Below are 26,972 nucleotides of genomic sequence, written 5' to 3'. Positions count from 1 at the left end.
TCAGTCTGTATTTGTCTTCTTTCGCCCTACTGGCAATTTATTTTGTCGTAGTGGTCTGGACCTGCATTTTTCGTACTGGTTATCAGCAAACATAACATTTTTCCCCTGAAGATATTGGAGTAAGATATCATGTGTTCTGATAGCCCTCCACTTGTCCTAAGGTACAAGTTGTTAAAGATAATAAATCAGTTGCAGTATTTGAAGTGAGAACAGCTCCCATGTTTTTTTTTCCTCTCTGCCCTTTTCCTTTGCCTTCTGGCATTGGGGCTTTTTATAATGTACAAATTCCTGTTTCTAACATGCCAGCTCCTGTTTCTCAACACAAACCAGCATCATTAATGTCAACCACAAGAGACTGCAGATGCTGGAATCCAGTAGATTGTTGCTCCAATGTAATATTTTTTATTACTTTTCAGTGACTTGATGGTCATTGGTCTGCAGGGGCAAGAATGTCATTTACCTAAGTGAACAATAAGTTGATTCATTTTTATAAAAATATTTCCAAGTGTTACTCTTTCTACAATTACGTAAAATAACAGTGGATTTTAAAGAGTGTGTGTCGATTTGAGAAAGTTGCAATACTAAAAACGTCACTAAGTCCTGCAGGACTATCAATCCTGCCCATATGGGTGGAACATAACCATATGGAGTCCTGGTTTTCCAGGTTTAAATAGCTAAACCCTCTGAACAATAATGGCATGTGGTGGATACTGTTCTTGTGGTCAGAACCTAATTAGTCTTCCCCTTTCTATACTTGCCCAACAATACACAAACTGCATGATATTGTGTCATGTGTATGAACTGAAGCTGAGACCTCTAAAGTGTAAAATAGTTTATTTGTTTCAGAACTTTAAAATATACATCGTTAAGGAGTTGCAAGTTCATTCAATTACTGAAAAGAAAAATGCCAGTTCCTAAACCAATAATTAAACAAATGCAGCAAGCTTAAAGCAGCGATGCACTGAACATGGTGATCTTCAATTAGCTACATACTGTCAATGAACAGAATACTATGATTGTGTAATTGGGATGTACAATATGTTACAAGGACTGAAAAGGTAAATGTTCTGCTGTTGAAATAGTGAAGTGTTTTATTTTGTCCCATGCTACATTGTATTTTGCTAGGGAACCTATCCTACATTTCATGGAATACAGTAAAGCTCTGTTAATCTGTCATCTGAGCATTTGGAAATCCTGACTGTTTGGCATCTAGACCACTAAGTATTTGCTGTGTTCTTGTTCATCTTGCTGGGGCTCTTGTTCCCAAGCTCCCTTTTAATTTACTAGGGTAACAGAAAAATTTATTGTATTAGTGTAGCATCTTAAAGTGATTTAAAAGTGTGTTGGGGTATCATTACAAATAACATCCAGCAGTCTAAAATCTGCCAGTATGACAACTTCAAAGGCCTCAGCGTACTGCATTATCATAGTTTTACTGCACTGGGCTTCCTGCAAAGAGTAGTGTGCTGACAATGCTGATTTACTGTGAATCTTGAGATGCCCCTTCATGTGCCACAGGAAGATTCTTTTTTTACTCGAATGGATAAAGCTCACTGACAAGATGCAAAGTTGTTTTTATATACACATATATCAGAAAGTAATGATTAGGTAATATTCAGCTTCAGTTTTATAGAAGTGAAGAGAGGTTGTTAGGAAGTTCCACAGACTTAATGTCCTCATGAAGAGAACAATTCTGTGGTAAGAGTTGCCTCCATCTCCATTTTGGAATTGCAAACAACGGATTTGAAGATTAATGGAAGATAGAATTTGAGAGCTAGACTCACTATGGTAGTCTTAGGCAGTCCCTCGGGATTGAGGATGACTTCCTTCCACTCTGGTTTTGTAGGTTCTGGGGTCACTGCTGAGACCAATGAGACAGCAGGTGCCTGATGGGGGTGAGCCTGTGAGTAGTTTATGAAGTGATGTGCTCCTGCTGTCTGCTTACACAGGACTCCTCTGTGCTCCTGCTGTATGGGACCTGATTCTCAATACCATTCCTAATATTTCATCTGAGTCAGAGGCAACGGATTCCCAGGAGTCACTGGAGATGTTGCATTTCTCAAGGGAGGCTTCAGGCACATAGTTGAATCTTTGCCTTTTACGTGACTTCAGCAATAACAAATATAGCTCTCCCCCAGTTAGTGAACATTGGCTTAATGAATCTTTGCTACAAGGAAGGGTTTTATTTAATTTGTAGCTTAAAGCTTTTGTTTGTGACAAAGGATAGGGAATGCATTTGGAGACTGTCTTTTAAACATAGCTCTGCCTTGTCAAAGAAAATATTTTACAGTCTGGGATCGATGGAAAGGAGTGTTAAATATTATATTTAAAAGGGGGGGATTTGCACTCTTCCATCTGGCAATATGGATAGCTTGTATGTCAACTTGTCAGAATAAGCATGGTTTGCTTTTGATTTATTGCATCCTTACAGAGAGGAGGTTGCCCAGCTTCTGACTTTTTCTCACTGTCCATGGCGGCTGATATCCCGTGACAGTTACAGGGTTCTTTAGCATCCTAACTATAATGCTAATGGAGGAGAGAGAGAACACTGTATTTGAAAGCAGTTGTTATAGGGAATAGAGATGAAAGACTGCTGCCATTTTTCCTAGACAAAAAGGGAGACAATAATATCCCTAGAAAAGGATGAAATATTCAAGTCTTCAGCACTGAACAGTGAAAAGTCAATGAGAATCTATGAATAACACAGAGAAAAAGCTTTAACAATAGAAGATGTGGATAATCTTTTAAGGTAAAGGTAGATGGGCAAGGCCAAGATTTCATTTATTTTCAATGAGCTATCAGCATTCCTGTCAAGACTAACGTTTGTTGCCTAATCTAAGTGTTCTTGGATTGGGTGATAAACCTTCTGGTGAGATATTCCCACAGTGTTACTGGATAGGGAGTTGTAGGGTTTAGACTTGGAAAAGAAGCTGCAGGTGGTGGCGACAGCCCCATGTGCCTGCTGAGGGGTCTGCTATGATATAAAATCCTGACCTGTGGCCAATCTAAACAAAAACCAAGCCTGATGAAGTGCATTTATTTCCTTGGCCACCCCACAGGTATTTGTAACTAGTTATTGGCACCAAGTAAGACTTGGGATCCATGCTTTTAAAATAAACGAAAGGGCACGCCAAGCCTGGGTGGTCCCAGACCTGATGATAACCCTCCCCTCCTGGGAAAAGTCCCAAGTGCAGTCCCTGCCTACTCTTGTTTCTTGTTGTGTTAAGTCTAGCCACCACTTCTAGCAATCACTTCTGATTGCCAGCAGCAATATTTTCTGGAAGTGGATTGTGATCTGGGTATCATTTCTATCAGCACAAAGGAGTAGAACAGGTATTTCCTGAAGCAGACAGCTATAGCTTGGATAACTCTGAGGCTGTCATAGTGATTGTGAAAGTTAGTGAGGAATCAACATGATAACTGTATAGATTCTATAATGTAGATAGCAAACGGGCCAAATACCAAAAGAAGAGGATATTCTCAGTTACAAGAAGGGCCAATATTTTGCCTGTGAAGTTGATGCCAGGGATCTAATTAACACTACTGATGCTCAGTCACACACAAAACTAACTTGCCCAGATATGATGACCATTTTGTGCTCATTGCAATGGTGGTCAGCACATAGCAATCAGCATCAGGAAGAATGGAAATAATAAAAAAATATAAATTTACTAATGTGTGGTGTTGAATTAGAACTTCAAGCAGAACTGGACAACTCATCAGAAACTCCAATCATTTGAGTTTTTAATCTCGATGCTTCCTTTAAAATCTAAACCAAAAAGATACCTGTTGTGTCAAAGAATGGTAATTTAAGTTAGATGTAGGATCACGGACATTCTTTAGACAGTAATTATGGTGGACGGTGGCTGCCAGTTTATTATTTGGACAATATCAGATAGATGTTAAAATCACCAGACTGGACTTAGCTGTCCTTAACTATTTTGAAACATTGGGCCATGTATAATCAGTCCTACAAAGAGAAGAACAGATGCAAATGATACTGCTAGGACTTGGCTTCATGATTCCAGATTCATTTCGGATGAAAGTACTGCTACTAGTGACCAAGTTGTATCAGGTTGCCATTTGCCTTGGGTTATCTGGGTCAAAAGTTGTAATCTCCATGTGAAGAAGGCCTGCAGGGGAGATTTGTTGAGGTGGGGGGGGGGGGGGGGGGGGGGGGGGGGGGGGGGGGGGGGGGGGGGGGGGGGGGGGGAGGGAGAGAAAAACAAACCTTTAGGAATGGTGGTACCAAAAGCTATTGAAACAGACAGCTATTTTGTTGTAAAAGTCTAGTCTTCACATAGTGTGAGTCTTTGTTTTGCAAGTAGATCTGAGCAATTGAACTTATTTTCAAATCACTGTTTCCTTTATAAGGAATATTTTTGAAGGTCAATGTACATTACAGGTCAGACATGTGTAGTTTTCCTTTGAAAATCCTGATGCATTTCTCATTTATACATGATTATGCAACTTAGGCCTTCTAACTTAATCCTGTTACAATTGTGATGGATACCATTCCAGCTGCAAGTTTGCTTCAAGCATCTTGCATCTGTAGGTAGAAACGTCTGCCACTGTATGGTAATCCTGTCACTGATCTGCCTGAAAAACTATGTATTCAAAGAATTTACTGACAAATGGAACTTGGAGCTCGTATTCTCAATTAAGCCACAATAATTACTAATGCATAAAAATATTATGAGAGCAACAGAGTAAGTGTAGCACTTTCCACTTATTTGTTTACGGAGTGGAAATTTTGAAAATCAAACTGACAAAACCTAAAAATAGTTTATACAGTAAACATGCACATTTTCTATCCTCTAAGATAAGAAAGCCACGTACCATAATACATTCTTTCAAATGGAAAGAGTGAGCAGAAAGATTTGGGCAGATAGCTTTTTTTTAAATGTTGTGAGAGTTCCTATAAGTGTTATGTACTGATTAAGAGCTATGCACCTGACAGGTTAACTGTTTCTCCTTCCTCAGATGCTGCCTGACCTGCTGCTCACTTCCTGCCTTTTTCTGTTCTCAAATTAAGATAACAATCACCAGCCTTGATTCAAATTAGTGTTCATCTCCATGTAATATCAATTTTTCAGAAAAACACACACACACCATGTATGTTTTTTTTAAGTGTAATTTAAAACACGAGGGGAAGGTGGGGGTGGTGAGAAGGGGTGCATCTTTAAATGTTGTTTTTTCAGCCTGGTGGTGCCTACCTGTTTATGACTGTACATGCACCAGGATGTGCTGGAGAGAGAGCTACTCCGAAGGAAATCCTCTACATCAAACCTGAGAAGTCTGCAACTAGTTACTTATTTGCAGTTGTATTAAAAACTATCAGCAGTATTATATTCTGAGATTTCTACATTGGCAGAGGAGAGGTTTCTAGCTGTGCATCTGAGTTGTGGACTGTAGAATAAGTAGTTCTTTCCCACAGTAAGTAGAAATTGCCATATACAGTGTGGAATAGATGAGATGTGCTCTAGTGTTGTATTCAGAAGGTGAGGCCAAGCCTTCTCATGCAATAGATTATGATTCTCCCTGTGCCAATTTAAACAAGATTCTTTCTCCCACTGGAGTCATGTGTCCAGGAGATACATGTTCCAAAATGCTCTCATATTCTCATGACCCATCTCCTTTCAAGGCAGTGTTGATGGACGGCAGAGCCACTGAAATGCACCTCTCTGAGCTTCCAAATATAAAGTAAAGAATAAAAGGTGAAAGAGTGTGAGTAATACTTGCTTTTCCATTCTTCAACCTTTAGGTCTAGATTTTCAAAGGAATCATCATATGGTTCTGCTTCTGGCTCATTGTTTGGATCATGATGTTCACTGAGATAAGGATGTGCTAGTGCCTCACTGGCTGTTATTCTCCTGTCAGGATCTAGAATTAACATCTTTTCAAGCAGGTCAACAGCTAAGGGAGAGGTGAGAGATCTGTAAATGACATGGTTACATACATCCACTGCAAGTTACATAAAAACAATGTACATGGACTCTTCCCTGAATGTAAAACAAACATTCAGCATTAAGATATCCCTCGTCAAGTCTTTACTCTCCTATCAGTTATAATGTATTATTGATATTTTTCCTCATTTTTCTTTATTCATCCCTTGTCTAAGTTTTCTAGGTAACAATTTAAAGGAATTTCCAAGAATAAAGGAAATGAAACTTGATAGTTAAATACCAACAGCCACCACCCCTTCCCTCTTCAACAACCTTCATTTCACTAAGAAGTCCTCAATTCATAAGAACACAAGGAATAGATCTGAAAGCTACTTGTGCTTGCTCTATTATTCAGTAAGATCGTGAATGATATTTTTTTTAACCACATTACCATTTCCCTGCACTAAGTCCATAGCCCTTAACTCCCTTTGTACAAAGAAAACTATCAACCTCCACCTGGAATATACTCAGCAACTGATCCTCCACAGCCCTCATTATCCTCTCAGTGAGGGATTTTTTTTTCCTGATTTCAATCCTTAATGATTATTATTTTGAGAATGTGACCCCTGGTTCTCGTTTCCCCTAGCTGGGGCATCAATCGTTCCTAAATCTATCTTTCAAGCTCCTTCAAAAATATTAATGTTTCAATGAGATCACCTCTTCTAAACTTGAGTACGTAACCAGTCTTCTCTCACTGATCAACCAACTCCGCCCCCCCCCCCCCCCCCCCAAAAATTTCCATTCCAGAAATCAATCTATCAATCTTTGCTGCACTGCCTCCATCACGTTTCCTTTTGCTGGTAGACCAGACTGGCACATAATATTCTACATGTGGTCTCACCAGAGAGGTATCAGTACTTCTGTACTCTAACTCTCTTCTCAAATGTACCTTTCTAATTGCTTGCTATATTTGCGTATTAACTTTCAGTGATTTGTGTATAAGGACACTCAAGTCCCTCTGAACATCAACACCTTTTCAGTTTCACTATTTAAAAAAAAATTATTTTTATATTTTTTCTATCAAAGTGGATGACTTCCCATTTCTCCACATTCCATTCCATTCCTTCAGCCTCTCTGTAGCACCCTGAAGCCTCTGTTTGCATTCTCCTCACAAGCTGCACTGCCACCCAACATTGCATCATGAACGAGCTCAGTTATATTACACTTAGTCCTCTCCTACAAATCAATGATGTAGATTGTGAACAGCTGGAGCCCCAACACTGAACACTGATCAACCCCACAAAAAAAAATGACTCATTGATTTCAACCCTATATTTTCTGTCTGTTAACCAATCCTCCATGCTGGTATATTACCTTCAATCCAATGAGCTTCAATTTTGGTTAATAATCTCTTGTATGGTACCTTTTTGAAGAACTTCTTCAACTCTAAAGACATCACATCCACTGGTCCCCCTTATCTATTCTGATAATTACAATCTCACAAAACAAAATGAATGTCAAACATGACCTTCCTTTCATCAATCCTTGTTAATTCTGTTCAGTCCTCTAATAAGCTTTCCCAAAATTTTAACCAATACCTTGCTTTTTCATTGTGGGAAAAATTTGCTGGAATTTTTTCTTCTCTTGTGGTACGAGAGAACAGACATAGTTTCTTGCCTGAGGAAATTCAAAGATATAAATGGCTAGCAAAATTGATGTAAAACAGTTCGCTTAGTATCAAATGCAGCAACCTTATGTTAGGGATGTCAAACATTCTGTTGAGGTTATTCAACAGCTCTAGACTCGTTTACATTTATAGAAGTGATTCAGGCCCCTTAGCTCTATGGTTCAGTGAGTATATCTGGACAGTAGCTGAGCTATAGTAACTAGCAAGATTCGAGGTTCAATCTCTGTTGAGTTGGTCAATCGCAACTGTAGTGGCAGTGCAGATCCACCATGAGCTATCTTCTTTAGGAAGTCAACAATTAAGTTTCTTACACTTGATTGCTCTTCAATAAATGCTAATGGAGTTCATGTATGTAAATGTTGGGTAATGGTATCACATAATTGACGCCTCAAAAGTACAACTGTTTTGGCTCGTGCATGTCAGCTGTTCAAGGAACAGCTACTCTGAAATAGTAGGTCAGCAAGCAATTGAGGCTTTCAGAAGAGCATGGAGGCTAATTAGCGAATGGCTTTGGAACAATCTTAAAAAGCATTTGTATCAATAGAGAAAGAATACTCCAGTCTCCTGTTCAAATCTGCAATGAGCTACATTGTACTTTCCATTATATTGTGCTCGGTGACAGCTTTCAGAGACAGCAGGTTTAGGTTGTTGTCTCTCTGTAGTGAAGAGGAACCCCAAAATCTAGCCAGCTCTGCTCTGAGTGCTACATCATTGGAGTGGCTACCCTTTGCAGTGAGATGTTTAAACTGAGGTCACACCTGTTCTTGGACAATTGCAAGAGATTGAATGGCACCTTTTTTTATAATGGAATCCTCCCGTGTTTGCCCAATATATAAAATGTAGTAAATACATACATCTTTGCTCTTCATGTTATCCACCAGGTATTTTGGTGGTGTTCCTGTTACATTCATGATCTTTTTCAGCTGGTCAAAATCTACACAGAAAAGTTAAAGAATCACTATGGTCTAAATTGTAACTGTCTTCATATTTGCCCAAATATCTGATATAAACAGTATCTATCCAAAAGTAATATACTATGGCTTCCTTTTTATTCCCTTGATAAATATTCATTCCAAAAACAGGAAACTACATTTCCTTTCAAAATTCCAATGAAACATACCATCACACCTCCATCCTTCGTGAGTGTTGTTATTTACATCCAAGCTAAAACTTTGATCCTTTTCTATGGCAGGCCTCTCCTGGTCCAATTTTGGACTCGGCTGGTCAACAGTGTATGTAATTGGAACTCAAATAGGAATGATGCTTCTTTCCAAATGTAATATTTTAGGAACATTATTCAGTCATGGGGAATGCATTCAAAAAACCCTTCAATTTTACTTTACTAATAAAATTTGCATCCTCCGCTTGTTTAAATTAACGATCGACAAATCTGTTAAAGTAAAAAAACGAATCCAGAATCGGGTTCCAAACCAACGTAAGAGTTTGAACAATTGGAAGAGCTTTTGCTTCAGTGTCAATTCCATAAGAACATAAGACATGGGAGCAGAATTAGGCCAATTGGCCCACCAAGTCTGCTCCGCCATTCGATCGTGGCTGATTTATATTTCCCTCTCAACCCCATTCTCATGCCTTCTCTCCGTAACCTTTGACGCCCTTACTAATCAAGAACCTATCAACCTCTGCTTTAAATATATCCAATAACTTGGCCTCCACAGCCATCTGTGGCAATGAATTCTACAGATTCACCATTCTCTGGCTAAAGAAATTCCTCCTCACCTCTGTTCTAAAGGAATGTCCTTCTGTTCTGAGGCTGTGCTCTCTGGTCCTAGACTCTCCCACTACTGAAAACATCTTCTCCACGTCCACTCTTTCCAGGCCTTTCAATATTCGGTAGGTTTCAATCAGATCCCCCCTCATCCTTCTAAACTCTAGCGAGTACAGGCCCAGAGCCATCAAACGCTCCTCAAACTTTCATCCCTTTCAACCCTTTCATTCCTGGGTTCATTTCGTAAACCTCCTCTGGACGCTCTCCAACACCAACACATCTTTCCTCGGATATGGAGCCCAAACTTGCTCACAATACTCCAAATGCAGTCTGACCAATGCCTTACAAAGTCTCAGCATTACATCCTTACTGTTATATTCTAGTCCTCTCGAAAGGAATGCTAACATTGCATTTGCCTTCCTTACTACTGACTCAACCTGCAAGTTAACCTTTAGGGAATCCTGCACTAGGAATCCCAAGTCCCTTTGCACCTCTGATGTCTGAATTCTCTCCCCATTTAGAAAATAGTCTGCACCTTTATTCCTTCTACCAAAGTGCATGACTGTACTCTTACTTACGCTGTATTCCATCTGCCACTTCTTTGCCCATTTTCCCAACCTCTCCAATTCTTTCTGCAGAATCCCTGCTTCCTCAACACTACCTGCCCCTCCACCTATCTTTGTATCAACTGCAAACTTGGTACGAAGCCGTCAATTCTGTCATCCAAATCATTGAAGCTTTACATCTGCTATGTAAAGGATGGTGCACAGCTAAAACCACATAAGGTTTGATATAGATATACCACTTTTTTTTATTCACCAAGGAAGTTTCCATTTAACTTGAAAAAGATGTTTCTGGCTTTGCAGAGGAAGGAAACGTTTGGAATGAGATTCCACCTAATCTCACTGTCTGAGTTAGCCGCAAGCATTGTTTCTGAAATACATTTGCAAAAGACTGCAGGTGCTGGAAATCTGAAATGAAAACAAAATGTGGGATATACTCATCAGGTCAGAGACATTTGTGCAGAAAGACACTACATAAATATTTCAGGTGTCAGTATCGAATGATCGAACTCTGATGAAAAATTCTCTTTTTCTCCAAATTCAATGAGTATTTCCAGCATTTAATATTTTAATTTCTTGTTTCTGAAAGTTGTATTCACTCAATAATAGAACAAATTCCTTCTCCTTAATATTGGTGCAGATATTTAATCCAAGGATACGGTCAAATCCAGGGAAGATCACAGACCCTGTGACCATCTCAGCCAGGATGCAGCCCACTGACCAAATATCCACTGCATGGCAAGGTGAGAAAAGAAAGCAAGGATTAGACAAATTTACCAAAACACAATAAATGTTCTTGAAAAACAGGTAATCCTGTTAAACTCTTTGAGATGTTAAATGCAGCTAAATACAATTGTAATAATACATATATTTTCCTTTGTTTCTTTGGGTGCCACCCTCACCCATTGCCTCCCCCACCCTAATCTTTCCCTTCCCTCATCACCTCCCTGCATAAGAAAACAATTTGTATGTTATAATAATGCAAGATCTAGAACAAAAACAATCAAAAATACTCAGAAGATCAGACCACAACTGCAGAGAAACAAAGCAGTTAAATGAGGATTTAGATCCAATAACCCTCACTGAGGACAGCTCTTCAGACATAAAACGTTCTCATTGTAACTTCTGTTACCCCACTGGTTTTCCCTGGTTTGAGTATTCCACATTTCTGATTTATGGCATCTATAATATTTTGCTTCTTGTCCACAACTTCTTAGATTCTGGATCTCCAGATTGGCTTGTATATCCCACTGAAATAATTAGGACTGGCTTCATTGTTATCAACTATACCCCAAATTTCCATTTGCATATTACTGATGTGTGAACATTGAAACCAACTCTCAACAGGTTCTTCAAGCTCAGGGGCATCACCTTTCATTCCAACCATTGTGTTACCTAATGTGCAAACATATTCTCATCACCAGAATTAAATGGATTGTGATTCAGAGTGAGAACACTGAAGGATTTTTTTTTGTTTCCCTTCCTCATCCCTAAAGCCAGTTGAAATGACCCATTATTAGCAGAACACCTATCCCCATCGAAGATTAACTAATATGCACACTCTGATATTCAAACCTGGCCTTTACATCTCAGTTATACACTGGATAAACTCAGTTAATTATAGAGGTGGCTACCTTTTGCTTCTATATTAGCTGTGATTCCAGACCTACCAAGTCTTACGGATTGTCAGTACGGATTACCATCTCCAGGTTAAGAACACCAAGATGGCGCCGGAGCGTGGCGACACGTTGCAAGCTGCTCTCTACCAATACCCTACTTATGGACGCCTGTACATATGAACAAACTCCCATAATAGTATTAAATTCAAAAGTCTGACATACATACATACATATGTTCCCATGAACAGCAGAACTAGTTTCCCCTCTCTCTCCACTTTTACTAATTGTTCTTTCAAATCAGTTTTAAGTGCTTTTGATGCTATTTCATTACACATTTGTGGAGGTGTGGTTACCATAATCAAGTGATTTTTGTGTATTTTCTGATTTATGGACAAAATTGACTTATGAACTTCTGTGAAGATGAAACTCATTGTTATCTGGGCTTGGCCTGTAATAACTGTGGCTGTTTTCAAGCTTTGCAATTTTAATGACCACAAATAAAAATATTGCTGGTAATTAGCTGAAGAATCAAGTCCCAGTGGCGACCCACAGGGATCACCATTACTGCCAGCCCACCCCTGAGGCTGGACTGGCAGCTTGGCCACTCCACACTACACCACCCAGCTCCCCCCCCCACCCCCCCACACACAAACCCTCTGGCAAGACTCATCAGTGGAATACCTACACCCAAACCCCTACCCCACCAGCTGCTGCTGTCTTGATATCCCACAATGAACTGAAGCATTGGAGCAAAGGCAGAACCTACCCAAGTCTGACCTGCTAACACAAGAGTAGGTAATAGGCCTCCACTCCAGCTACTGGCAAGCAGGCTCACCTGAGAGAGGGGAGGGGGTTAGAGAGAGCAGACAGATGGGAGAGGGGGAGATGGGTGAGGGAGAACAGAAAGGTATGTGAAGAGAGAGAGAGAGAGATGGAGAAAGATGTGAAGGAGAGATGTAGGAAGGTGGGCTGGAGATGCCATTTTATTGACCTCCCCCAGGCACAGGGTCTAGTCTCGGGATATCTCAGACTTGGTATTATTCACTGTCTACACTCCCGCCACTAACAGAACTGCACTCCCACTCTTCTCTCCCTCCTCTTCTTCCCTTTCTTTTCTTCTCACATTCTTCTGCCCTCTTCATGCCCTTTCTCCTTATCCCCACCCACCACACTGAACCCTGCCCATAGTGCCTCTTCACTCTGGGGTACCCCAGCACCTAACTCCCCTTTTCCTCCTCTCTGTTTCCCCAGCTACCCCGCCCCACTGTGTTCCTTCCCATCCCTCTGTGCCTCTTTTTTTTCCCTATGCCCCCAAAATCCACCTCCCTTTGTTAACCCCACAATCTCTCTCCCTTTGCACACACCCTTCTGCTCTCCCTCGGTGCCCCTACCCTCTGAGCTCCCCCCTCCTTCAACATTCCCTCCCTCTGTGGATCACCACGCCCACTTCGTGCCCCCTCCCCATACCCTCCTAAAACCCCTCTCTGTGTGCCCCATCTCCACCTCCTTCTGCAGCACCAATTCCATTTCCGGTGCCCCATCCCCCTGTGCCTTCCCCTTTGCACCTCCAACCTCTGCTCCCACTCTTCTACTTCATCTGTGCCCGTATCCTCCAATGCCCGTTCCCCCCCCCCCATTGATCCTCCCTCTGTGCCTCTCAACTCTCCAACTACCTGTGCTCTCAACCTCTGGGGTCCCTTCCTTCTCTGTTCCCTCACCCCTCCTTTCCTCTGTGCCTCCCATCTCCCCTAAGCACCCTAGCAGAGCGCTTCTCTTTATACTGTCTACCTCCTGTCTCCACTCTCAGTCCTGGTGCAGGGTTTCAACCCAAAACATTGACAATTCCTTTACCTTTACAGATGCTGTGGAGCCTGCTGAGTTCCTCCGGCTGCTTGATTTTTGCTCCGGATCCCAGCATCTTCAATTTCTTGTACCTCCTCTTTATTTTCCCCTCCTGTGTGTTCCCCACTTCTCCTCTGCCTCCGCTCACTCTTTTCCCCCGCCCTCTGCACCCTTTCACTCCTCCTTGCTTCGTGCCCCTCATTTCCCCCCTACCCTTGTGACCTGCACTTTCACTCCTCTTTGCCTCTCCACTTACCCCTCACATTTCATCCATTTGGTCTCGCTCCTGCCTGTTTAAATATATTGGTGATCTTTTATTGTTGTAGAATGCAATTTGCACTGCTATTAACTCTCAGAAATGATTTATTGTGATTAACTTTTAAATTACTTGACAGCCCTAATTATAATGTTGCAGTGTTAAAGATGTTGATGCTGTTCTCTTGTAACATCGTAATGTTAATAATGAACACAGCAACCAATAAAATATTTCTAGCTGGTAACAGTTAATAAAGGAGTTCTGTACTTTTTCTTTCAACATTTATGCCATGATTTTGTATTATTGTTCTATTTCAAAACTTACTGTTCAAGTTAAGGCCAAATTTATTAAGGGTTGGGTGCATTCCTCAAGGGTTTGAAAGCTCTTGTGCTCGAGTGGAATTCAAAAAGAGTTGACAGATATGTGATTTGTACCTGAGTAACTATAATGCATCCAATTCAGTATAACCTCAGGGGGTCGGTACCAGCGAGTAATGACGTAGCCTGTCATTTCCATCTCGGTATGACGAGCTAATCCAAAATCCAAAATCTGAAAAGAAAATGATGTAACAAATGTGGAGGGTATTTTTTTTTGATGACCACCTTAATTTTTGCAGACTGAAACTAGGAGAAAAATAGGAATGTACAGAAACAGATCACTGCAGTCCATCGAGTTTGAAGGATCAGTAACCATGAGTCATAACATAGCCTGTCATCTTGATGTCATAACCAGTCCAGTACCTGATAGCATTGTCATGATTCACTGCTGGTAAACACCGAAGATTATTCTGATCATTTATACTTCGTAATGATTTGGTTTTAAAAAATACGTGACCAACTGTTAGATATTAAATCTAAACTAAAACTAATTTAATTAATTGATCACCGTTTCAGCAAATTCCCCCGCTATCTCAATCCCTACCCCCAAACATCCTTCCACATTCTCCACCACTGAACACAGCTTCGGGAGCTGGGGTACAGTCCTCGGCGAAAGCTTCCTGCTCCTGGGGCACAACACATCACACAACAATGCACATCACAGGCCAGTGTAAATTCCTTCTCCTCTCCCAAGTTTGTGCTTCCTTCTCTGTGTCCCATAGTTTGTGGTTCTCTCTTTCTCTCATTCCCATCTCACCTCTCATTCTCTGTGACTTCTCTGAGTTGGCTGAATGCCACCTTGCTGACCCAGCCAGTAGGTCTAGATACCTGGTAATCGGTAGGTTCAGACAATGTGGTCTGGTCACCAGCTCTGACATTCAAGATAGGGTGCATGCATTCAAACCCATTTTTATAAAGTCATTCCCAAGTCACCTGCAGCAGTATTCAGGAAACCAGTCACTCGATCTGTTAAACTTGGGAATTTGACTGTATAACCAGAATGTGAGAATACAAGTCAGGGAATGTCACGACCAAACTGTAGAATACAGTTAACTGATGATGGAAATCTGAAATGAAAATAGGAAAAGCTGGGAAAACTCAGCAGACCAGAGAACTTCTGTGGAAAGAGAAATGGTTAACATTTCAGGTCTGGTACCCTTCATCAGAGCTGATAAAGACACCACTTAGTTTAGGTAGCAAGGAGGAGGAGGTGGAGTTAAGCATTTGGTGGAACAAGGGACTTTCTTCTTTGATGGGATGAAGTAATGGGGCAGTTAAGATATAACTAATCTTCCTTGTCTGTGTAATGTGTTGCTAATGTTGCATAGCCTTTGGCCCCCCCCAAGTCCATACTGACCAAGTCCTATCAATACTAATCCCTCTTCTACATTGGTTATTTTTGTCACCATCTGTTTCTTGCTGCCAGAATTCCTACAACTGCAGCTTTCAACTTCATACCAATTTTTCCTGATAATGTGTAGTTTTCTCCTATAATCTGCTCACAGAGAATTGTTACCTCCAGTAGCTAGAGGGAATCTTCATCCCATCAGTCTGGACTTCAGAAACAATCACTTCATTATTCATGTTTGTGTATTGTTCATTCTTTGTTTAAATCTGAGATTTGACAATTATCTGATACCCTCTCCCTGGCATGCTCAACGATGTCAGGTTTTGGGGTCACTCAAATCTGAACAAAGTCCAGACATTAAAACATTTTGCAAAATAAATATAGGTGAAATGTGTCTGATTTAATATTTTCAAATGTATGTCTCATTGTATAGAATCATACATTTATTCTTACCTTTAGTTCACAGTTCTGGTTCACTGCTAGATTACTAGGTTTAAGGTCCTGCAAAGAATAAAAGGAAATACCTACCTTTAGAAACATCTTGGCAAGTACAGGTATTAATTATCTATTCTCAGTTTAATTATTTACCATATACATATTATCTTTTCTTTTCAGATAATTAATACCCATATTAACATAGGATATTTTGATAGATGGACATATTTTAGATCACAACCAATCAAAATATAAATTTACAAGGATAGAGGACATGACCTATGACAAGATGAAGAAACCCCCTAGAAAACTAACTTTGAATTAACTGTGCTATACATTTACTATAGAATGAAAAAACTATAGAGGAGAATTTGTGGTTTGCAAATCAATTTTTTTTTTCCACAGGAGTATCTATCTACTCTATTATGGACCACAGTTTTAAAAGGTTTATTAAAGGAAGTGCCTTACCCTGTGTATAATCCCAGCAGAATGGATGTACTGTGTGAGAAATAGGAGACAAAAACAGTGCAATATCAAAGCAATAAAATCATTGCATTCAATGATTATAGTTGGAAGACTAAATAATTAATCCACTATATGTAAAGGTATCTCCATTTTGAATGGGTATGGGTCCCTGCAGTGCTGTCAGATTTAGGCAGGGTTTATTTCTGGAATGGAGGTAGTTTCCACTAATGGCATTGCATATGCCAGAATACAAATCATCATTGCAGATCAAATTTTCACCATGAAATAAACAGCCCTAGTTTCCAAAAATAAAATGCCCCAGATGCTGAGAATCGGAAATAAAAATGTAAAGCTCTGTAAAAGCAGTCAGTTTGGGCAGCATATGTGAGCAGAAAATCATTGACCTGCAATATTTGTAGCTGAAGCGACTCATGATCCATCACTGTCTGATAACACAGCAACTCTGTTTCTTGCTCCACGGACGCTGTCCAAACAGATGAGTATTTCTAGCATTTTCTGTTTTTAGTTCTACTTAACAATAAATTTCCCCTTCAGAGCTCACACACCAAAGAACCTTTCATCAATTTACAAACTCTATTTTTTGGATGGTAAATTCATAAAAAGTGATCTCCTAAATTTGTGAAGAAAAATGAGTTTGTACTGCTAGAAAAACGTTCCAGTTCCCTTCATTCATTGGAGATAAAGAGCTGATTAGATTGTTGTGAAGAGAAATTGAGTAGAACTTCAAAAAAACATTTACATTTCCCTCATATCCTATCATTCCAAGTTTCCATCCTATCCCCCAACCACACTTCACATCTGTTCCCAGCATTCATAGTGAAAGTGAATTAGAATTGCAATTATAAATTAAAGTCACTAGAGAAAATTCATGGCAGATCAGTGGTAGGGGGAAAGGAGACAATTCACCTTCTGTAACTATAAGTATTGAATTGAATCAAGACCCCATCATTTGAAAAAGTTAAATTGAGTGAATCTGGATTTCCAGTTGTTGGAAACACCAATGAACGTCAATGTGAATTTCAGAATGACAAAAAGCATGAATACTTTCAGTTAGCCTGTGACTATCTTTCTGTCAACCTCCAAGTGATGTTTATCTTGCTCCATTTTAATTTACCAAAAATGTGTTAAAAGACCAGAGAACAATAAATTAGATCATGAGAGCCTTAACGTGGCTCACCGTGTTAGATTTTGGGCCAGAACTAATGACATTTCAAAGGTTACTGAACTTCAGATGAAGTAGCCAATCAAGCAAATCGAGATACGATCTCTTTCAAGAGCAGAGAAATGACTGCAGACCTTTCCATCTGAATATGCCAAGTTAACATCAAGGCCATTTCTTGTTTTAAATCCAAGTATTTTGAAAGGTTCCTTGAAAAACACAGAATTAATATCAAATCCTCGAAGAAAATCAAATTGAATGTCAAATGATTCACAACCTGGATATTGTTGACACTGCCACCTTCTCTAGAGATGGGAAATTAAAACACCCCTGCCATGTAACTCGGGGTCTCCTTACCAGACTCCAGAGCACATCACTGAACACAACCTACCCCACCAGCTGAAGGAAGTTCACTGGCAGCCTACAAGATGTCCACACTGTTACACCAGGAGATTTGGCCAGAACATCGAACTGGGAAACTAATGTCTGATTTGTATTTTTATCCTACCAAATAAAAGTAGAAGGAGATGATTTTAAATTAAGAAGTCCCTGTTTACTGACAGATCTTGAAAGAGCTCAAGAAACATGTTTAGGCACTGTTCTCAGTCACGCAAAATAAAAAGTAAAGACTTTTTTTTAAATGTGAAATGTGAAACTTCCCAATGATTGACATATGTCTTGAGCAACACAAACCAGGATTGGATTCAGGGTTCTGCATTAGGAAAACATTCAGCTGGTTTCCTTTCTTTACTACTCTTCCAGCTACCCATGCTGTAAGTGCATATAAGATAAGAGAAGAGAAGATATTTCTTTATTAGTCACATGTACATCATACGTCTTTTTGCGTTGCTAAAAATGTGCTGGGGGCAGCCCGCAAGTGTCGCCACTCTTCCGGTGCCAACATAGCATGCCCACAGCTCCTAACCTGTACGTCTTTGGAACGTGAGAGGAAATCGGAGCACCCGGAGGAAACCCACGCAGACACGGGGAGAACGTACAAACTCCTTACAGGCAGCAGCGGGAATTGAACCCAGGTCGCTGGTGCTGTAATAGCATTACGCTAAGCGCTATGCTACCGTGCGTGAGAACGTCTTTGAGTCTATAATCAGATGTTCATAACGTCCCCATCTTGCATTTGGATAAAGGGTGAGATACCAGAGGGTGGTCAGTGCCTATGGAACTGTAACTTGTTTAAGGCTAGTAATACTCCCTAGAATCTAAAGTGGTTTAGAACTGTGTGGGGTTCCTGTTAGGTTCAGCCAGAAGAGATATTGGGTATTGGTTAATGCTGAAACTTTTTTCTAAAGAGCCACTGGTTATAATTAGAAACATAGAAAACCTACAGCACAATTCAGGCCCTTCGGCCCACAAAGCTGTGCCAAACATGTTCCTACCTTAGAAATTACTAGGCTTACCCATAGCCCTCTATTTAGCTCCATGTACCTATCCAAAAGTCTCTTAAAAGACCCTATCGTATCCGCCTCCACCACCGTTGCCGGCAGCCCATTCCACGCACTCACCACTCTCTGAGTAAAAAACTTACCCCTGACATGTCCTCTATACCTACTCCCCAGCACCTTAAATCTATGTCCTATTGTGGCAACCGTTCAGCCCTGGGAAAAAGCCTCTGACTATCCACACGATCAATGCCTCTCATCATCTTATACATCTTAAAATTGTGAGAGCTCCCATCCTTCTGCAGGAATCTATCCCTTGCAGCCCCCCTCTCCCCTACCCCCCCCCCCCCCCCAATCTCCTCACCTTCAGACCACATAGAATCTGGTAAAGGAGAAACACCACCATGTTCTCAGAGAGCTTCTGTTTCTTCATGATGTGACCGAGGTCGCACTTCATGAAAGGCATCACCATGTAACTGTGAATAGAGTTTACATGCACACATACATGGACACACATGTAAGTACTCACACTTACTCCAGGCAACGTCAGTTATATTCACACATATTCACAATTTGTTACGCTTGGAGGTGATGTTTTTATCTCAACTACATAGTATTATTGGAATATATTATTATTGCATGTTATCATGTATTTATGTAATAGTCCCACATTTTTCCTGGTTGTAGCTGATCTAGCGTATGGGATAAGGTTTTGTGGGTATCTCTGTAACTCTCATGATCAAAAGAAAACACTCCCAATTGCCTTCTTCAAGATTAAAAAATAAGATCTTAATCGTAACTGAGTACTGAAGAGCAAGTTCTACTATTGAACCCTGGTGGACTTCGGACTTCCTTTAATTAGTTACCTTCCACTGCTTGCTCTGCAGCCATGTACATGCTTCCTCATCAAGATAAAATCCAATTGCCTTTTGAAAGTTACTATTGATTCGCTGTCCTCCACTCTTTCAGAGAGTGAATTCCAAGACACAACAAGTGGAAATTAAATTATCCTAATTCTTTTTCTGGTTCTTTGCCAATGACCTCAAATCAATCTCCTCTGGTTATCATTCTGATCCTGGAACAGTCTTTCCTGCTTTGTTCTAGTAAAACTCCTGAGAGTTTCAAATACTATCGTTAAATTTTGCTTTTGAAATGCTTGACAGGTCAGGAGCTCTGGAGAGAGAAACAGAGGAAGCTTTTTGGTCAATGATTACTCATCAGAATTCTGATGAAATCTCATTGACCGAAAATATTGTGTTGTTCATTTTCACTTTAACTAACAATTAGAGAGAGAATCACTGTACTGAAAGTACTAGAGGTCAGATCCCAGCCCATCTAGCCTCTCACTCCACTGTGTCCAGAGCTGGATGCAGTTCGTTCTGTGACAAGGGACCAGATGCCATTAATTTCTGGTTCTCAGCCTTATGCCAGCCACAGCTGACGTACCTATCATGGATCCAAACGTTTAATGGTGTTACCTACTGTCATTAAAATGGTAAGAGGTGATGTTTTGTTTCTTTTTTATTTCGCTGTGTATTTGTTTTTGTTAATTTACTGTAGTTTAAACAGATTATTTTGTTTTTGATTATTTTTTTAAGTTTTTGAAATTAAATGTAGTTGAACAGTTTCTAAATGCCTGTGATCATCAGATACATTGAGAAGAGCTGGAAATGGCAGGGACTTAAACTGTCAGAAAGACAGTTAGGGCTGTACAGGGGCAGAGCACCAGACTCTTTCACCTGAGGCCTAGTCACTGCTTCACAGGATGACTGCAATAAAAAATTAATTAAAAACATAACCAAAGACTGAAATAAAGAAAAGAAACAAAACTTCACCAGTTACTGTTTTAATGAAGGTGGGTGATGCTATTGAATGACTGGGGTCATGACAGATGTGCCTGCAATGGCTGGTAGAAAATTGAGGGGCCATATATGAATTGCATCAGGTCCCTTCTCTCATAGAGTCACAGAGTCAAGTAGCGTGGAAATGGCCTTTCAGCCCACTGAGTCCATACCCACCACCAAGTGCCCATTTCCACCAATCCTACACTAATCCCACTTTATTTTCCCCACATCCTCTCAACTCTACTATTCCACTACACACTATGGGTAATTTACAGTTAATCTACAACTGCAGGAAGGGCACAGAAGGGCATACTCAAAGTGCAGGCTGTCTCAAGTACAACACTGGCCATCAACATTGTGGCAGTCTCCCAGATGACCATTTCCTGGAGTTTCTATTTTTATTTCAGAGAAATAGAATAAGAGTGGTAGCCAGCTAGGCCAAGATATGCAGGCAAGACAGCTGTAGCCCCCTGCTACCACATATTGAATAGATCGAGGTGGGTTGCAGGGCTTGGTAAGCAGTGGTAACCAACAGCAATTGTATGCAAGGCTAGAGAAGAATGCAGAACGTGTGTGTGTGTGTGTGTGTGTGTGTGTGTGTGTGTGTGTGTGTGTGTGTGTGTGTGTGTGTGTGTGTGTGTGTGTGTGTGTGTGAGAGAGAGAGAGAGAGAGTGCACACACACGCACAGGGGAGTAGGAGAAGGGGTGTGGAGAGCTCATTGGGTTAATAGGGGATTAAAGGTGAGAATTTTGGAATTTTGAATTTAATGCTTTGGCAAAGAGAGAGAGCCAATGGACGTTATGACAACCGAATCGGTAAGGCACCTGGGTGCTGGACAAGTTGTTATGCATGTAGGATGGAATTCAGAAGACAGACGAAGAAAACAATTGAAGAGGTTGGACCAGGAATTACTAGAGGCTTATAGCGTTCTGCAAGATGGTGCATGTCATTGAGGAATTCAAAACATTACAAATGTAATAAGAAATAAACATTAGTCATGTACTCACAAGCTCTGGAATGTCTGTAAGTAGTCCTCGGGTGAAAAGACATTCAGCAAACAAACCACCTGCAAAAGCAAAATGGCTGGCAATAATTAGAGTAGGAATATAGAAACATAGAAAACCTACAGCACTGAACAAACTGTGTGTATTACATTAACATGCTTAGAGCTTATTTGTGAATGCTTGTGGATCTTAACTCACATTTTCATGTTTGATATGTTTGAGCAGTCGCAGTTCACGATACGCTCGCTTGGCGTGAAGTAAAGACTGGAAGGGCCGGTGCAACTTCTTCACAGCTACTTTCTCCCCTGTCTTCTGGTCAATAGCTGAACTGCACATGAAACAGGATATTAGACTTGCTGGCACATGAGAGGGGACTATGTCCATGTAGAGTGAGTGCTGATTGCGGGTGTCAGATGTCATGGAGAAGAAGAATCAGGCAGAAGTTTCCCACCGCTTTATCAAGTGGTGTTAACAGGCCTGGCTGCTCTGTGATTCAGAATATAAAATCCTCAAAAAAGTCAAGGAGAAACAAAATAAATAGTGACCATGGCAAAAGCCTTCATAAGATTTAAGAAGTACATGGATGAGAACTCGAAGAGCCTTCACCTGCGGGGCAATCAACCAAGATGAAGTTCATATTTGATCTGTATTGGTGTGATGGACCATACATTTTTATGGTTATTAACAACACATCAGAGTAGACATAAATGAAGGAAGCCTTCCTGTTAAACCCTATTCATTTTGCAACTATATCATATTTTATCTACCAATCTGAATGGAAATGGTAATGAAAGATAGGATTTTCTGTCACCATTTGCCAGCTATTTCTGTAGAACCTCTGGTCTAAGACAAAATGCATTTCAAAATATTCAACAGGTTTGCTTGTCTAATCATTTTCATGAGCGCCCAATCTAACTATTGGCTGTAGATACTAAGGAGAGACCATGCGCTTCATAATAGGACTTGAATAGGAGTAAGGGAGACTTATTGCAATTGTATAGGGCCATGGTGAGGCCTAACTTGGAGTACAGTAAACAGTTTTGATTTACATACTAGTAGTAAGGGTCTACAGTGAAGTCTCACTGCGGATGGCAGGTTTGCCACATGAGAAGACTTCAGAAGTTTAGAAGAATGAGAGGAAATCTCATCAAAGCCCACAGAATTCTTCAAAGGCCTGACAGGCTAGATGCTGAGGACTCCATGAAAGTGGCACGTGGTCTGAGGAAAAGGGGTAGGTCATTTAGGACAGAGATGTGGGCAGTGAACCTTTGGAATTCTCTGTCCTGGCTGGCTGCCGAGGCTCAGTCATTGAGTTCATTCAAAACAGAGCTCAATAGGTTTTTGGGCATTAAGGGTTATGGGGATAGTGCTCAAAAATGACACTGAGATAGAAAATCAAGCAGGATTTGTATGAACCCCTTAGCTTATTATCTTAACTAAAAGGAGGCACCCCCAAATAGACAGCATTGATTACTGATACATAGATATACACTGGAATGAAGCTGGGATCAACAACCTCTGAATTCCAAAGCGAGGTTCTTAGAATGGAATTTCCAGCTCCATGTTCTTATAAGGAGAGAGAGAGAGAGAGAGAGAGAGTGAGAGTGAGAGTGAGAGTGAGAGTGAGAGTGAGAGTGAGAGTGAGCGTGAGCGAGTGAGCGAGAGAAGATTAGAAGATTCAAACTGCAAGTTGACCTCACATACCTTCGAAGAGAAAAATGCAGAACAAACCAATAAGCCGCAGGTGTCAGAAGATTTGCAGCTGCTGTCATTTTAAACTATTTATTTTCATGATGAAGCTTTTTACAAATCTACATGTTTGGTTCTGTGCTGAGAGCCTTACTTTGAAGTTTGGAGCCCCATTCCAGTACAGATCAGTAATTAACACTGACCATCAGAGGTACCAGCTTTTAGCTGAGATATTGTACCATGGTCTTGTCTGCTCCTTCAGATGATGTAAAAAAATCCCAAGGCACCATTCAAAGAAAATATAAGCAGTTGTCTGAGAATCCTGAACAACACATCCCTTAACCAACACCACTAAGAGTAGTTATTGCTACCCAAGGCGATTGCCTACAAATAGAAGGTAAATTTTAAATTGTGAAACGCTTTAAGACAGTCCTGTTGTTTCAGAAGATATTTCTTCTTTGTATCTGTTGAATAAGTTGATTAGCTCATTGACTGCAGGTTATAAAGTTAGTCAATAATTCTCTGCCTCATGGGATGTGTTTTAGACTATGTTTTTCCTGTGACTGGTTACTTAAATAAGAAATAATCAACATATCAGAGAAAAGAAATAGCATCTTCCATTATGTAGAAATGCTACAATCCCCCATGCTTCCATCTTGCTCTGATTTTTCATCATCCAGCCAGGACTTGGCATTCTGAGGAACTCCAATGTGTCACTGTGCAACCTCCATTATAATGGAGGTCTACATTACAACAGAAACTACACTCCAGAGCTCTTTGAGATACTGTGTGATACTTATGCTTTCTCTTTCAAATTGCAAAAGATATATAATTTCTCACAAGCAAGTATATCACAAAATGGGACGAGATCACAAGAGAAAGATAACAGCAGAGTACAGAAGTGAATGGAAAATTGCAAGTCAAATACTTGGGACAATATCTTAGATTCATACGGCACATAAAGAGGCCATTCCTGCCTTCATGTCAGTGCTAGCAGCTTGAAAGAACCAGACAATTAGTCTGGCTCTCTACTCTTTCCACTAGTCTTGTAGATCTCTCCTTTTCAAATATATACCCAACTGAAAATATATAGAGCAAACAAAATACAAATAATACCAGGGGAGTATGAATTATTCTTAGTATTCTGCTTAGCATTTTTAAATTATGTCTTTTTTTATATGTGTGACTACCAGAATGTGTGATCCTATAATGCTAAAAATGTTTTGTTCACAGTTCCAGGAGTTCCATTCACTTGTTTTTTTGTTACAAATGTGTATTTTGGAGGTACTCTTATTCTATACATCCCTTGGATATTGATACATTCTTCTTCTGTTCATTGGTCAAGCGTTACTACACCTTGATGTTAGATATCCAGTTGGGTATATATTACAGGGACAAATTTCATCCATTTGTGAAATGAAGTAAATGGTTATTGGGCTATTATTTTGAAATTATGTAATATGAATCAACATATTTGCAGAATTTTCATGATCCTATTGACATACTTGTTATTTCATCCCAATTTTGAAAAACTTATTCTCAGCATATGGGCAACACAGATCTGGCTGTACTTACTTCTCACCTCATTTTCCCACCAGGTCTGCTCACTAATTGAGCAGCATGCATTTAAGGTGAGAGGGGGGTATGTTCAGAACAGATGTGAGGGGTACGTTTTTTACTCAGAGAGTGGTGGATGCCTGGAATGCTTTGCGTGATAAGGTGGCGGAGGCAAATTCATTGGGGGCTTTTAAGAGGGGCTTGGATGAATGAGAGGAAAATGGTGGGATATGGGTAGAAGGGATTAGGTATGTCAGCACAACATTGTGGGCCAAAAGGGCCTGTTCTGTGCTGTAGTGCTCTATTGATTCTTTGTCGACACTCCAAAGGGCATTAAGAGCTAATTATATAATCTGGGAACATGAAGTCCAGAACACTCAGGTTAGCAGGTAGAAAAATAATAGTAAATCTGTTGACGATATTAGAAAATTTTAAAATTTGACATGTACTTGTCTGAGTGACATTGACTCTATCTCCACTTCTAGCAGTGTTGGTGTTACTGTGACACTCTTATTCTGGGCTTGACTCCTGGTAAAAGCTTTTCTACTTCTGAGGTATCCTTAAATAATGTGTGTCCTGCTATTACTTCATGATGCAACCATTGGCCTAGAATTCAACGCTTCTGAAACAAACCAAACCTCAACAGTAGACAAGTGAATAGGGAAGTTAAATGCAAAACACTGGTTCAAATGAAACTGCCAGAGTAGAGCAATGGCTGCAAATTCAAATTAGTGAAAATCAAATTCAGAATGATTAAAGTCAACCATTTTCTCTCTTTCTCCACTGATGTAGCTGTACCTTTCTGTTTCAATTTGTTTCCTTTTTTTATTATTTCTAACTGACCATTTTTAATATAAATTACTACATTGTCCCTGTTCACTCCAGTTCTACACCTCTCTCTGCAACTTAACACTCATTATCTCACTTTGTTTCAGTTTTGATGAAGGGTGCTTGACCTGAAAGATCAGCTCTGTTTCTCTCCCCACCGATGCTGCTCGACTTGCTGGCTGCTTCCAGCATTTCCTGGTTCTGTTCAGATTGATCGGGAGTTGGAGGGGAACTTGGAACATGTTAGCAACCACACCGTCAGTACCAAACTAAGAAATAGTTGTGAGATTTATTGGAGATGCTGACTTCCAGTGACCAGGATGATTTTCTCCTCTGTATTCAAGCAGTGACCTTGAGTTCTCAGAAATCCCAAAAAAGAGATGGACTTTAGTAAAGGGTGAGACAGACTGACTAATAGGTTCAGATCATCTCCATATATGGGCTGGCCTTTGAAATACACACCATGTCAAACTAGGAAGACCAAATGTATCCATTGATCTCTCTCCCATTTCCTAAATGTGTTTCCAAACTCTTTATATCCATTTTATTTAATGATATTCCCTTAATCTGCCTCTCTTTCTTCCCTTCATTGACCATGTGGATAATTTGTCAGCAGACAATGAAATCCAATAAGATGTCCTTTTTATCTCTATTGAGTTCCGTGGCTGACAGACCTTCACCGGGCCCCGACCCCCTCACACAACCGCATTCCCCCAAGCCCATTACAGCAGCCACCTCCAACCCGCCCCCACCCACAGCCCAGCGCCGGGGAGATTCTGGACTGTTTGTTTCAACTCCCTCTGCCTGGAGTTTCATACTGTGTGTGTACAACTCTTCTCAATAGTTTTACAGACACAAACTTGGCGCCAGTTTACAATCTCTCCTCCCTCCTAACACTTGAGTCATTAGCTGCTATTTCCTTTTCGACTCCCAAGGTCAGACGGATTTACCACCTTGCCGGCACCCAGGATAGGCAGTGTCGCTCTGCTTAAACCGCAGACCCGAGGAAGCAAAAGCCAATGCATAAGGGTGAAGACTGCTGCAGTTCCCATAACACTTACCACACACTCCCGTACGCCCCTGATCCTATCGGGCTGAGATCGGTGTACCTGACCGGCACCTCCCATATGGTCTTGTTAACGTCTTGTCGGTGGAAGCCTTTCCTCACCTGCGTCCCCATTGCCCCTGTCGGAGCTACTGTTTCAGGTGGAGCAATGCAACCCGTTGGCCAGCCTCCCAGGTGAGTCTCACCTGCCCAGTTTCTCGCGA

General features: G+C 40.6%; 1 protein-coding gene across 1 annotated transcript; it reads right to left on the bottom strand.

Annotated features, from left to right (window-relative positions):
* Nucleotides 1-527: 527 nt before the first annotated feature.
* On the bottom strand, nt 528-26,972 carry zgc:171775 (STKc_p38 domain-containing protein). The gene is made up of 12 exons (XM_052017416.1): nt 26,765-26,972; nt 21,828-21,957; nt 21,633-21,691; nt 19,145-19,256; nt 16,207-16,236; nt 15,757-15,804; nt 14,013-14,127; nt 10,521-10,592; nt 8,427-8,506; nt 7,484-7,562; nt 5,743-5,916; nt 528-4,133 (listed from the first exon to the last, which is right to left on the bottom strand). Exons 1-12 carry the CDS (start codon nt 26,881-26,883, stop codon nt 4,072-4,074), a joined length of 1,080 nt encoding a protein of 359 aa, XP_051873376.1. The 5' UTR covers nt 26,884-26,972; the 3' UTR covers nt 528-4,071.

The sequence above is a fragment of the Pristis pectinata genome, chromosome 6 (assembly GCF_009764475.1).
Source record: "Pristis pectinata isolate sPriPec2 chromosome 6, sPriPec2.1.pri, whole genome shotgun sequence".
NCBI lineage: Eukaryota > Metazoa > Chordata > Chondrichthyes > Rhinopristiformes > Pristidae > Pristis > Pristis pectinata.
Note: the sequence above shows the minus strand (reverse complement) of the source record. Positions and strands in the feature narration are given on the sequence as shown.